Source organism: Triticum aestivum, chromosome 5B, assembly GCF_018294505.1.
Source record: "Triticum aestivum cultivar Chinese Spring chromosome 5B, IWGSC CS RefSeq v2.1, whole genome shotgun sequence".
NCBI lineage: Eukaryota > Viridiplantae > Streptophyta > Magnoliopsida > Poales > Poaceae > Triticum > Triticum aestivum.
In genome coordinates, this window is record NC_057807.1 from 712273686 (window position 1) to 712289030 (window position 15345).

Sequence of the window (15345 nt, forward strand, 5' to 3'; positions counted from 1 at the left end):
GGTATTCATTTTCCTTTTACTGAATTCAGCAGCAACAATTACTCAATTGTATCCCCACAGTATCCTTATTTATTTTCATTTTATAATAATTACTCAATTGTATCCCCCACAGTATCCTTATTTATTTTCATTTTATAATAATTACTCAATTGTATCCCCCACAGTATCATTTTTTTATTTTTGTTTTCCTAAATTCATTCAAAATAGGATACTCCAGTTACTCAATTAATACTCCAGTATCCTTTTCGTCGCTGGACGCGGATACACAATTCATACTTTAAATTGGTTAAAAGCATCTATATATACACTATACTACACCACCCCTAGAGTATAGAGTGATACTAAATTAATACTCCTGTATCCCATGTAGTATAAGGACGTGGATACTCGATTAATACTCTAAGATTGGTTAGAAGCACCTATATATACACTGTACTGCACTACTCATGGACGTATAGCGGGATACTCAATTAATAGTCTCATATCCTGCGTAGCAGGACGACGATACTCAATTAATACTCTATAAGATTGGCTACAATCATCTATATATGCACTATACTGCACTACCCGTAGACATATAGAGGAATTAACCTCGAGCTACCAATAATACGCCCATGGCCTTCGACTTCGACCATGAGCGCCTCTGTGCCCTCAAGGCATTCGATGAAACAAAGGCGGGCGTCAAAGGCCTCGTTGATGCTGGCATCACCGCCATCCCGTCCATCTTCCACCATCCTCCCGAGTCCTTTGCCCCATTGGCGCCTTTCTCCACCGACGTTGCCATCCCGGTAATCGACCTCTCGGGCCGACGATCGGAGGTGGTCAGCACGGTGAAGGCGGCTATAGAGAAATTGGGCTTCTTCTTGGTGGTGAACCATGGTGTGCCGGAGGTAGCCATGTCGAACATGCTATCTGTGGTGCGGGGCTTTCACGAGGAGCCTGCGGAGGCCAAGGAGATCTACTACACGCGGGACGAGGAGAGACAAGTCAAGTACAGTGGCAATGCGGACCTGTTTCGGTCACCGGCAGCCAAGTGGCGTGACACCATGTACATCAATGACGCGGACCGGCTAGCAGAAGAGATCCTGCCACCGGTGTGCAGGGGCGTCGTGCCGGAGTACACAAGGCTCATGCGGCAGCTGGGGCGCTTCCTGTTCGGGATAGTGTCTGAGGCTCTGGGGTTGCAGCGTGGATACATGGAGGACGAGACGGGTTGCCTAGATGCATTGCTCCTCGGCTGCCACTACTACCCGGCGTGTCCGGAGCCGCACCTCACACTGGGCGCCGTCAGGCACTCCGACGCCAGTTTCCTCACCGTGGTGCTCCAGGATGGCGTTTATGGCGGCCTGCAATTGCTCGTTGATGATAACAAGCAACAGAAGGTGTGGGTGAAGGTGCCGGCGGTGGCGGGAGCGTTGGCTGTGAACGTGGGCGACTTCCTGCAGCTGGTGTCCAATGACAAGTTCAAGAGCGTTGTGCATCGTGTGGTGTCCAACAGTGTGGGACCCAGATTGTCGGTGGTGTGCTTCTTCAGGGCGAATATGGCAACGTTGTGTGAGCCGGTGGTCGTCGACGGGAGCGGTCCACCACGGTACCGGACTATCAAGGCGGAGGAGCTGTTCGGCTCGTCCAGGACAACGCTCAAGTCGGCCTCATCATCCCAAACTGCTCTCGATTACTTGAGGCTCTAATAAATACTATATAATTTGTCGTTTGAGCAATGCAAAATAGACCGAATAATAGTTTTGACATGTGCGGTCGGTCCGATTTCAGATATGCCATCGAACTATGTATGTCTTCTTTGTCAGGTAATAATTTCATCCAATCAGCCATTCCTCCATTGTTCAGTCTTAAATACGATATCTGACCATTTAATACCTGCAAAATAGAACCGCCAATGCAACAATGTATGTACATCTGCGTGTAGAAGTTTTTTAACTTTTCTCTCTGCTACTCATCAAAGCACTCGTCGACATAGTAAGACGCCTCGCATGGCTACACAGAGACCTACTTCCTCCATCCCATAATATAAGACCATTTTGCAAACTAAAACAACTTGTAAAACGATCTTATATTCTGAGATGGAGTAGTAGAAAGTAGTAGTGGGTATTCAGCTATTCCTTTTCCCGACACGGAGGTGCACATGTCGCCTTCTCCTGACCTTTCATCCCAGACGCTGGTATTTGGCTGATGCTTACTCGATTCATGTGCGTGCTTTTGCCTCTGAAATGCTGATGCTTGAGTGTTGCGTGATGAACTACTATTTGGCTAGTGCTTCTGTCCACGTCAAGTGACCTCGTGTTGTGCAAAGCCTGGATGAGCTAGAGTTCTGAACAAATCATTATTGCTTCTGGACTTGTATTGTTGTACAGTTATGCTATGCTTGTTGCTACTCCTAGCTGGTACTGAACTATGCATGCCAATTACTTTATTTTCATTTGTCAATTGTTCATGTGCGACTGTGTCATGCTTTAGCTCGTTGAGTCATTCTAAAATTCGTTCAAGTTAGTTAATGTGATCTTTCCCGTAATCATACCAAAATAGTGGTTTTAACAGAGCCGAGCCATAATTTCGTTGCATATGCCCTATTAACCAATGTAGGAGAACCATATTTGCCAATAAACCATACTAATCGAACCATATTAACCAAATTAACCGAACACACATGGCTACTCACATGGTAGCATATGAGACATGAGTGTAACTACCACCGAATGGTAGGATGTGTTTTCCATGCGCCTCTTCCACCTGTTGTGGTAAATTCATAATATATATATATATATATATATATAGAAAATGTTTTTATTTTATAAAAGCTACATGGTGTATTTAAAAAGCATACATCCGATATTACAAAATATTCTCCGTGTATCTAGAAAATGTTCATTGTTTATCATGTATATAGAAATGTTCATCATGTATTTAAAAATATTCATTACTCATTTTTGAAACATTCATCCCACATTTTAAATTATTCATATTGTATTTTGAAAAAATCGACATGTGTTTTGAAAAATATACATCAGATTTTTATAAAGTTTGTCAAATATCTTAACAAAATTAGGAAAGAAAAGCGAATGTAAAATATTAAAAAAGACAAAAATAATAACATAAAAGTATAAAAAGGAAAAAGAAAACCAGAGAAAACCCTAGATGCAAAAACTAGAGGGAAGAAGCAGACACTGGAACTGCATCAACTTTTTTTTTGAGATCAGGAAATGGATTAGCTGAACCTGGGACAAAACCGTTCATTTGCCACCATGTTCATTTGCCACCATATATTTTTCTTATCATCAATTTTTTTACATGTCTCAAATAAATGATTAACATATTTTCAAACACATGCTTTGATTTTTTTCTTTCAAATAGTAGTTATAAAATTTTCCAAACTAATATTCAATTTTTTTAGATGATACAATTTTTTTAAAGTAAGTGAACAGTTTTCACACTTTATCACCAATTTTTTTAAATGCCAAGGACATATTTTTTAAAGGTGTAAAAAGTTTTTTAATGGTACAAACCAGTTTTTTGCAGTTAAAAAATCTGTTTTTATACATTGTATACACTTTTAATAAAAACGCCTCATTTATTTTCTGAAATGTATTCAAAGTTTTTAAATGTCACAAACAATTTTTTAAAGCTATACACATTTTTTATAATTAGGGTTACAAAATTTTCATGATTTTTAAATTATTTTTAAATAAATTCATGTCGAAAATATATATACTTGTAGTTTTTGGAAAATATAAACATATGTAACAAGGCAAAAAAACAAATGAATGAAGACATAAAAGAAAATTTTACTAACTAGAAAGTTGGGCCAGCCCAATAGTAGTGGTTGGGAGGGCGCCCCTTTAGGCTAGATCTTGTTTGGTCTTGCATGAAGCGATACATAACGGCGCCCTCCAAACATGTCAACCCCCCATCTACCCTTCACAGTTTTTTTTCTTTTTCACTCCAGATAATGGGCTAAAGGCCGAAACACGAACTGGACCGAGCAATATTGAAGCGTCTCATATTTGTTAGCCGGGAAATTTATTTAATTGTAAGAACTACTTGAACAGGGGATCGGCAACGGTCTTATGTTAAGATTAACTCTTTTGGACGAGGCAATACAATCTGCTCCAACTTCAAATATACTAGAGGCTAACATGCGCTTCCCCATGCCGTTCTTAACTCATGGGCTTAACTATTTTTTTAACTCGCAGGTTATTGTGGTAATTCGTTTCGATTTGGTTTTAACTTCCTTGGCTTGTGTTTAATATATAACTACATCACATGACTACATCCTCAATAGGTAGGTTGGTCGGGAATACAAGTTTTGTCGACAGACAGTTTATCCGTAAAGACTATTTGCCGACCTACCCTGTCTGTTGGGGAAAGTCCACATGTGAAAACCCTTTCCCGACCGACTACTTGTCGATTATGGAGTATCTTTCCCAATCAACATTTTGTTTGGCCTGTTATGGGCCTTTCCCCACCAACAATCCGTTGGGGCTGCCATGGGCCTTTCCCGAACAACCATCGGACGAGTATTCTTGCCCGACCAGCAATCCATTGGTGTCGCTATGGGCCTTTCCCAATCGACTATCAGACATGGTGTTCTTTCCCGACCAACATTCATTTGGCCCTGGCATTAGCCTTTGTCAGTGGAACTTATGAAAGATGCACCGGGTTTACAATGAATTTATACTATGCAAGCTCACCTATATGTCTAATATAAATGGTTTGGTACTTTAATAGCCATAATGTAGAATACGATATATGTTGGTTCTTGGTCATTGTTCATGGATGGTGTCATTGTTCATGGATGGTGTCATTCTTGGACCTCCGTGAAGCCCAATATTCATTACTATGTAGTGCCTGATTCTAAAAAACAACATGGGAGAAATCATGCCTATGTTCTGTTACTGTTACTTCTCCATATATTTCTCTTAGGACCTAGAACTCGAAGCTATGGTAGTGTTGGTACTTTAGGCCCTTTTGTTAAAATTTTCTTTTATGAATAATGTCTGAATTCACTTCAGAGTAAATGTTGATTCGCAGTGATATAAGACCCTGTTTATTTCAGTTTTGATTGCATTCGAATCACATGTAGATTTGCTTCAGTGGTAAAGTTGATTCGCCATCGAAGTATAATTTGAGGTGCTTTTGCAAATTGCACTAAAAATGGTCTGAATCCAGACTCAGCTTCACTAGCAAAACCGATTTGAAATAGCTGTTTGTTTCATATTCCATGTTCAATTTCATTGGCAAAACAGATTTGAAATAGTTGTTTGTCTCAGATTCCAGATTCATCGGCAAAGATGAATCTGGTCCCTAAAGCCCAAACAAACAGGACCTTGGTGTGTGCCGAATCAACTTCTTCTGATTGCACTATGTTGCATATTTTGCCTTTCGGTCTCATACATTTGCTTTGTTTGTCTTATGACACCAAAGTGTTCCAAAGTGAAGTTGCTCAAAATCGCAACCCTCTTTGTTGTCTCCAATCTATTATTTTTGCGGGGTTCTGATCAATTGATTTTAGTTGCATAGTGATAAATGTGCATAGTGATAAATATATCATTATTTAATAAAAAAATAAGAATTAAAAAGTTTGCGGCGAAAACTTGTCCAGGCAACTATTCATGAGTTACTTGACACAACCTTAGAATTTGGAGTAGTATTTTGATTAATAAATACTCCAATAAGATGTTGTTTTATTTATAAATTCAAGTATAGTGAAGATGTTGCCCGTGCATTTGCGCGCCCCGCTGTGCCTGTCACCATGGATCGCCAGTGCCGGCTGGAGCGGGGAGCGGAGAAGAACGCTTGACCATCATCAAACGTCAAGTCGTAACACTTGACTTGATACGTGTGGAAAAAAATGGTCACGCGGCCATCGCAGCATGCAGCGTACGCGGGCTTGGCTGCATGAAGTTAATGGCGGATCGCCGTCGGACTTGTCAGACACGGCCTGCCGTGGTGCACTCCGATCGACGCCGGACGTCTCAGACACGCCTGTGGTGCAGCACTGAGACGGATCGACCGTCGGCGTTGACGAGACCAACGACGACTCCGAACGTCGACCAGCTTCACTAATTCAGGCACTCTCTAATGTTACTACTACTAGTATAAATCAAGGGTTCTTCTCATACTCATAGTTGTACGAAGCCAACCACAGCATGAGTCCCACGGCCATTAATCTGCTTCTTCTCATGCTTGCCATAGCCGCCCACACCACCTTCCATGGCCGGCCGGAGGTGAGCAGACCTCTACTGGACTTGAAGACCCGGTGGAAGCTATCTGATGATTTCCACGACGCACCGCCGGCGACCCCACGAGCTCATGTCGTCCCTGCGTTTCTCGGCTCCTTCGACAACAACCTGAGATACTATCATAGTAACCTCTCCACGATACTGTTTTCCGGTAGGGTGCTTCCTCAGCTTGGCAACTTCTCCAACTCCAAGCTGCACTACCTTCGCCTCTCGTCGTCTAAGAGAAACGATGACTACCTCCCATGTACTACCAGTGCGCATTTGGACTCCACAGAAAATGTCTCATGGTCAACACGTTTGAGTCTGTTGCGGCTCCTCCACATGATACGACTCAACTAGCTAGACTTTGACGTGGAGTGGAAGACCATCTTTCACCACAAACAGGCCACCCGTGCTCAAGCACACACGCAGCAAGTAGAAAATGTATCTCAGGGATTAAACGGCCGGGATGAATTCAAAGGTGTATCTATGTATGTACAGATAGAATTCTTTTTTTCTCAAGTTGACATAGATTTTGTTTCGACGCACAAGAGATAGAACACAGGAAAAGAAGAGGTTCGACGCGGTGCAAATGTAAGGTGTTAGTTTTCGGGCAAGTAGAACGATTGTATGTTTGACCAAAATTATAAAGAAAATATCAACGTCTTCAATACCTAAGGGATAAAATATGAAAAGACTTTTCATGATGGATCAAATGATATAAATTTGGTATTATAGATATTGATATATTTTTCTAGAAACTTGGTCAAACATGCAGACGTTTGACTTTAAAAAAAACCAATACACCTTATATTTTGGAACGGAGGAAAAGAAAGTCATTACACAAGTTTAGGTTAATGAAGCCCTTATAACTAACATAACCACACAATACCATGGAGTGTGCGGAGGATGTCATTTGTGCCCCTTGTGGCTCGTTCAGCCTTCCAGTTCTACATGGATGTGTAGGGGGCACGACAAATGGAGAGAGAGACACCATTAGCAGAGACGAAGGAGGGGATGTGATGGTTGATGAACTCGCCGCCATTGTTAGGGAGAGGTTACATGAGTTCTCGGTGATGTGTGACGAGGCGCTAGAGTCGAGGTACCAATTGGTGTTGGCGTGTGGCTGGATGGAGAGGTTGCTCATTGCAGGGTTGAACATGTTCTGCTGGTCCCAGAAGGAGTTAACAGCGTGGCAGGAGCGGGCAGCACCACATGGTAGAGCACATGGTAGGCCTAGTGGGCGTTGGGCAGGCGAGCGCCGAGCACTTCAGCGGCAATGGTCGGTATCAAGGGGGCCGCCACTGAGTCGGGAAGGAGGGCGCAAAGTAGTCCATCATGGACAATGGCCAAAAATTCCGCATGGTTTAGTTGTCGCTTTTTTGAAGTAAAGAGTATCAATCTCACATGGAACATAGAAATTGGGTTTTGTCACTTGTAGTGAATTATGAAATTATGCCTGTAAGTATTGTAGACTCAAAGCAAAGTGAGGGTGAAAGTAAATAGTTGTTTTGAGTAAAGTGCCAATGTAAATTAAATAACACAAAAAGAAGTAAATGAGAGCAACAAGAATAGTAACATGTGAACTCGCAGAGGAGTAAGGCGTTCTCAGGGAGTCTGCAACTCTGTTTTCGAGGAGTCTGGAAATCCCACAGGCGTCCTTGCCCTTTCCTTTGCCCTTCCCGTCATCCGTGCGGCGGTAGCGGTCGAAGACGTAGAATGGATCGAGACAGATCTGCTCACTGCTGGAGCCGTTAGGTCCAGGCATCTCGGAGTCGAATCTAGTAGCTGCCATCGAGGAGAACACCAGAGCACGCCGGAGAGGAGATTGGTACCGTGAGAGTGGACTGGAGTGTAGTGGAATAAGGCTAGGGTTTTCTTCGGAGTGCGGATAGGGGTCAATTTATGTGGGGTCGGGTGGGCCACATTGGGCTGGATCCGACGTGGCGGGTGCGTCCAGTCGTGCGTCCCTAGAATTGTATATGGATGAAGGAAATATGCCCTAGAGGCAATAATAAAGTTGTTATTTTATATTTCCTTATATTATGATAAATGTTTATTATTCATGCTAGAATTTTATTAACTGGAAACTTGATACATGTGTGGATACATAAACAAAACACAGTGTCCCTAGTAAGCCTCTACTAGACTAGCTCGTTAATCAAAGATGGTTAAGTTTCCTAACCATAGATATGTGTTGTCATTTGATGAGCGGGATCACATCATTAGGAGAATGATGTGATGGACAAGACCCACCCGTTAGCTTAGCATGTTGATCTTAAGTTTTATTGCTATTGCTTTCTTCATGACATATACATATTTCTTTGACGATGAGATTATGCAACTCCTGGATATCGAGGAATACCTTGTGTGCTATCAAACGTCACAACGTAACTGGGTGATCATAAAGATGATCTACAGGTATCTCCGAAGGTGTGTGTTGGGTTGGCATAGATCGAGATTAGGATTTGTCACTCCGAGTATCGGAGAGGTATCTCTGGGCCCTCTCGGTAATACACATCATGACAAGCCTTGCAAGCAATGTGATTAATGAGTTAGTTACGGGATGATATATTACGAACCGAGTAAAGAGACTTGCTGGTAACGAGATTGAACTATGTATGAAGATACCAACGATCGAATCTCGGGCAAGTAACATACCGATGACAAAGGAAATAACATATGTTGTCATAACGGTTCGACCGATAAAGATCTTCATAGAATATGTGGAAATCAATATGAGCATCCAGGTTCTACTGTTAGTTATTGACCAGAGAGGTGTCTCAGTCATGTCTACATAGTTCTCGAACTCGTAGGGTCCGCACGCTTAACATTCGATGATGATTTTGTATTATATGAGTTATGTGATTTGGTGATCGAATGTTGTTCGGAGTCACGGATGAGATCATGGACATGACGAGGAGTCTCGAAATGGTTGAAAGGTAAAGATTCATATATAGGACGATCGATAGTATTTGGACACCGAAAGTGTTCCGGAGGTACCGGGTACGTATCGGGTCATCGGAAGGGGTTCCAGGCTACCCCCAGCAAACTATATGGGCCTATTGGGCCAAGGGGGGAAACGAAACAGCCAACATGGGCTGCTGCGCCCCCCTTGCTGGCCGAATAAGAAGGGGAAAGGAAAAGGGGAAGAGAGAAGGAAGGGGAGGCAATTCGGCCTCCCCCTTCCTTCCCTCCTCTCTTCCCTTTCCTTCCCTCTCCGGAAAAGATAGTAAGGGGGGGGGCAAATTGGACAAGGCCCCGCCCCATGGCTGTCCCCCTCCCCCTCCCACCTATATATATGTGGGGAGGAGGCGCCTAGAACACACAACAAACATTGTTAGCCGTGTGCGGTGCCCCCCTCCAAAGTTTACGCCTCCGATCATATTCATGTAGTGCTTAGGCGAAGCCCTGCGCGGATCACTTCACCATCACCGTCACCACGCCGTCGTGCTGACCGAACTCTCCCTCGACACTTAGCCGGATCAAGAGTTCAAGGGACATCATCGAGCTAAACGTGTGAAGAACTCGGAGGTTCCGTACGTTCGGTGCTTGATCGGTCAAAACGAAAAGAAGTTCGACTACATCAACCGCATTGTCAAACGCTTCCGCTTTCGGTCTACGAGGGTACGTAGACACACTCTTCCCCTCTCGTTGCTATGCATCTCCTAGATAGATATTGCGTGAGCGTAGGAATTTTTTTTAAATTGCATGCTACGTTCCCTAACAATGGGCGCACACCCCCGAGGCGCGCTGGGCCGGCCCATTTATTGGGCTTTCTTTTGTGTCTTAATCCGAAAAAAAGAGCGCAGTTAGGATTCGAGCCAGCTACCGCCCTATCAAGAAACGCTAGCGTAACCACCCAGCTGCCGGGCAGGATCTGATTACCTTTTACTTTTTTCTTCTATTCGTTCTTCTTCCTTATTCTATTTTTTTCGTTCTGTTTTTTCTTCATCTTGGTCCGATGGAATGGTAAGCAAATACATGAATGTTTTCTTAAAATTGATGAACTTTTTAAAAATCCATGAATTTGTTCTGAATTTTGGTGAACTTTTATTCAAATTCATTGAACTATTTTTCAAATTTGGTGATCTTTTTTTGAATTTTGATGAACTTTTTTCAGGTTTGATGAAAGTTTTTTTCAATTTCGATGAACTTATTTCAAATTGATAAACTTTTTTTTCAAATCCGTGAACTTTTTCCCAAATCAACGAACCTTTTTCATAATTTGATGAACTTTTTCCTCAAGATTTGTGAACTATTTTTCAAAATGGATTACATTTTTCTCAAAATTGTGAACTTTCTCAAATTGCTGAACTTTTTTCAAAATTTTATGATTCTTTTAAATTTGTGAACTTTCTCGAGTTTATGAACTTTTTTCGTTTTCGTGAACATTTTTTCAAATCTTTTGAATCCGTGAACATTTTTCAAATAGGATGAAGTTTTTTTCAAGTTGATGAACATCTTTTTTCAAATTTGATGACCTTTGTTGTCCAAATTTGTGAACTTTTGTACAAAATCGATGACCTTTTTTTCAAATTCATGAAACTTTAAAAAAATCACATTCCATGAACTTTTCCAAAATTTTGAACTATTTTGTCATACATGCAAACTTTTTTATAGCAACTCTATGTTTTTCCCAATTCCACTTTTTATTTTTTCAAATGATTTATATGTACAGATTATATGTTAATGTTTTGTACTAAAACGGTTGTTAAATAGCACTGTTTTCGGATTGTAGTCAGCAAAGTATTCTCGGTTCATTGGTTGTTACGTCAAGTCTTCAGCTGTCGCACCTGAGTTCGAATCCCAGGTTGCTGGGCCGGCCCGCTAGACGTGGTGCGTGGGCGCCAGCAGCGGTTAGCGGCACTAACGTTTGAGTGGGTTATTTAAAAGACTAGTTTTTTTAATATAGTACAGACGCAATCGCTAATATACATGTGTATATACTCACCCTTATAAACGGACACATGCACACCCTATAGGTGGAGTCTTTCGATCCGAGCACTGACGAGGCAGCCCTATAGGTGGAGCGGGTACTGGGTTTCCCTTGTAGATGCTCTAATCACGATAATGGGGGGTGAGGGTTTTCTCTTCTCGCGATCGATGTGTTTGGCCGTTCGATGAAAGTTCTGTCGTTCACCAGTTGAAAAATAAAAATATAGATAATATGAAAATTTAAAATAGTTGGTGAACAGACGTAAAAAACGGGATAGAGTAGTACCAGATCTCCAATTTAAAATAGTTATTCACAGCGACAAGCAAGACACTGAGTGGAACTGAAACTGATCATTCAGATGAAACCGGAGACACACAAATACGTACAAGAACACTGCATGCATGGATGCATACAAAAGATACTCCCTCTGTCCGGAAATACTTGTCGGAAAAATGGATGTATCTAGACGTATTCTAGTTATAGATACATTCAATTTTATCCATCTCTCCGACAAGTATTTAAGGACGGAGGGAGTACTACGTACCACTCAATGAGGGAGCACAAGATGAAGTTGATACGGCATCATACATGGGAAAGTTAGTAATGACGTGCACAAAAATTCAGTTGCCATGCTTGGGCATTCTTTCCACACTCTCATTCAAACTCCTCCATCGCCACATCCATTGCCTCCAGAACATCCTTTACAGTCCCCACCGGCAGCGGCTGTAAACTCGAACCGTCGATGCCCGAGCAGCATGGATGCCGAGAAGGTCTTCAACGCGTCTGCGCAAGAACGCCACGTCCATTCCTAAACCCTCCAATGACCCCAGCGTCTTCTTCCACACCAGGAGAACCTCGCGAGAAGAAGTAGCAGCAGCAGCATGCAAGGGGGCCATGACGCACTCGGCGATGTGACTGGTCTCCATGATCACCCTTCAACCAGAATATGGTTTGTCTCGAGCAGGTTCCTGTGGAGGACCGCCTTCTGGGCGCATGCCGTCCGGGAGGTCGATGATCGAGCCATGGAGGATGACTTGGAAGTTCTCCACATCGCCGAGACCTGGATCTGGAGATCTCACATCGTGTTCGTCGATGCCTACCGCTTCTTCCCTCGCAAATAAGGTTGTTGCCATCATGCTGGATGTTGAGCTGCTGTCTCCAGCGGTAACCTCTAGATGATCTTTAGAATTGACACCATGTTCTGAACCTTCTGCCTCGTCTGCAACACATGATACAGAAGATTCAGATTTGATATGCTATTTCAGTGTACAATTAATAAATGACGAACAAGCGCAAGAATACGAACAAGATGGGACTTTTGACTCACTCCACATGTTATTCTTCTTGGATGTGTCCAAACCGGGCGGTCCATTTCTTAGTATATGCACCTAAAAACAATATATCCATCCCAGAAATTAGACCGCTAAAGTAAGGTAGTGATCCTACCGTGCATTTGGAAGATAAAAATACCACAAAGGAATGATGGAGAAATCGATGAAACATCCGGGAAGGACTTGCCTTGAATTTTTTGGTTCCGTCAAGTTGAAAGACCACATCGTCGCCGACCCTAATACTATGCTTACGCGCAAATTCTCCCCACCCACCGCTCAGCGCCTTCCTGTCGTGTAGGTAATTTGTAACATAGCTCTCCCCATGCTCATCTTCTAATGTGATTGTACTATTCTCCTTCGGAAGATGCGCTGTGCAAAAGCTACCCGGGAGACCCTACAAGAGGAGAACAAAAGGCAGTATTTTACACTTTGCTTTTAGTTTACCCTACAAGAGGAGAATAAGTTGCTTGTAAGCAAATATACATACATCCATTCATTCAGACACCTAAAGAACATAGACTTACCAGATAAAAGCCTTGAACTACATGAGATTTTAACATACGCTTGGTGAAGCTGTGATGTTCTCCTGGCAATTTGAACCTTTGTCTCTGTATTACTTGTCAAATCCGAGTGCTGAATGTCATCAACAATAGCCGGTTTCCGTGCTATTTTCTGCTCCATCTTTCTCTTAGCAGGTTTGGAACCCGCTGGCCCGCCTCTCTTCGTCTGTAACACAACCGAAGCACATTTTTCATAATTAGTCTTCGTAGGAAAAACTATCTTATTTATAGTTAGCCTATTCCACCAACGTAAGAAACTTCTCTTTGATGAAGCTGGGATATTCCGCTGGAAATTTCACCTTTGTCTCTGTATTACTTGTCAAATCCGAGTTATGAATGTCGTCAACCAATGCCGGTTTCCGTGCCATTTTCTGCTCCATCTTTCTCTTAGCAGGTTTGGAACCCGCTGGCCTGCCTCTCTTCCTCTGTAACACAACCGAAGCACATTTTTCATAATTAGTCCTTGTTGGAAAAACTATTTTATTTATAGTTAGTCTGTTCCTCCAATCATAAGAAGCTTGACTAAGCAATAAACAATACCGAGTGTGACATATACACCGATCTTCTTACAGCTAGCCTTACACTTAATATGTTATCATAGTTTCCGTTTTTCAGTGAAACAGAGCATGCTTATGGACATGTGATTGTTTAAACTTTTTAGTCGCAAAAATGATTGATGAAGCAATATGGAATCATTTTTGCAGGACCTTACCGTCGGAAAAGTATCATCCTTGTCACTCTTGGCAACCTTGAAACATGCCGGGAATCCTTTCTTTTTCTGCAACACAACCAATGAACACAGAGTAGTAGCTAACTTAATATTTGTATATTAATGTGAGTAGAGGTAACAACTCGTCTGAGTTGTGAGATTTTTGGAACAGTTGAAATCTGTAAAGCAAAATGAAGATAACAAATTATCTTACTTTGAAAGTTGTAGTTTTCCGAGCCGTTGGTTTATAACGAACATCAGGGCGATTTTTTCCTTGAATCTCCGTGCCCTCTGGCCTAACGATCTTCCATAATTAAGTAGGTTAGATCAAGAAGTTGCATGCTTATACTACTTTATGAAATCATGACCAATATGAGGAGAATAACGAGGAGCTATTGCAACAATGTGAAGATACATTATCTTTTCATAGGTGGTAATATATGCACAGCATGGAACCAACTGTATATGCTCTGTTTGATGTAGGAAAGTAAAGAGGTTGGGCACTTACTCTGAGAGGAACATAATCGACCTTGTTCTCTACATCATGGGAATCATTAACTGCGGCGGAGTTTTGATTAACAACAATAGGCAGCTGCTCATCCTGCGATCACCATGGGCTGAGTATTAATTTGTAGAAGAAGTGAATAGTCTAGTGGCTAAAATGCAGAGATATGAGATGTGATGGTTAATAACTCACCATGGGCTGAAAGCCACCATCAGCTGTAGTGGCGCTGCCGTTGTCAAGCGAAGAGAGTATGGGGATATCATCAACAGACTGCGAGGGGTAGTACGTCCACAGGCAGAGAAATCATCATTAGTTATGCAAGTAACACTCAACATGAGAAGATATTCAACAAGCATCTGGGGAAAGCAAAAAACAAAATCATTTTTTCTCTCCTTTTTGTGCATGCAGGATCAAAGGGTCGAGACTAATGAAGGACCAGATGAAGCAGATGAGATTAAGCAGTGAAATCAAATGAAGGCGTGGGTGGTACTTACGTCGATGCGATCCGAGGTGCATGGATCCGAGGTAGCTGCTGGTTGGAGGTCCTTCCACGGGAGTAGAATCACCATGTTGTCCATGGCTGGATCCTTCATGGTTGGAGATCCTTCCATGGGAGCTGGCTAGCTGGCTGGATGCCTGGATCCGATCGAGGTGTTGAGTTGCAAGCAACGCAAAAACGGGAGGAGGAGGAGAAGGAAAATGAGTTAGGGACCGTTGGGCTTGGACGTAGATATAGACGGCATTTTAATTTTAAACTAGACTAGAAAAAATCGAGACGTTGGGAGCTGAAAATCAGAGGATTTAAAAAAAAAATGAAACTCCATGGGCACTAGCACCCACGGTTTTATTGATATAGAAGAAGCATCCCAAAATCAGAGGATTTGTTTCCACGCAAATCGGATCGTTTGTTATATTTGGGAGGAACACACAATTAATTTGGTCCGAAATTAGAGGACCTTTCCTTCCTTCCTCGGCTGCTGGTTTGCATCTATACCTACAGAGGTGCTGGTGCGAATCAGATCTTTCAAGGAGTCAGCAAAGCCACCTCGCCGTTCAAGGAGTCCA

The 15345-nt window shown here is 42.4% G+C and overlaps 1 protein-coding gene across 1 annotated transcript; it reads left to right on the forward strand.

Moving 5' to 3' along the window:
- The first annotated feature begins 597 nt into the window (after window positions 1-597).
- Window positions 598-1691, forward strand: LOC123117891 (1-aminocyclopropane-1-carboxylate oxidase homolog 1-like). Its single transcript, XM_044538559.1, has one exon. The coding sequence runs from the start codon at window positions 615-617 to the stop codon at window positions 1689-1691; it is 1077 nt and encodes a 358-aa protein (XP_044394494.1). The 5' UTR covers window positions 598-614.
- The last annotated feature ends 13654 nt before the right edge of the window (window positions 1692-15345 follow it).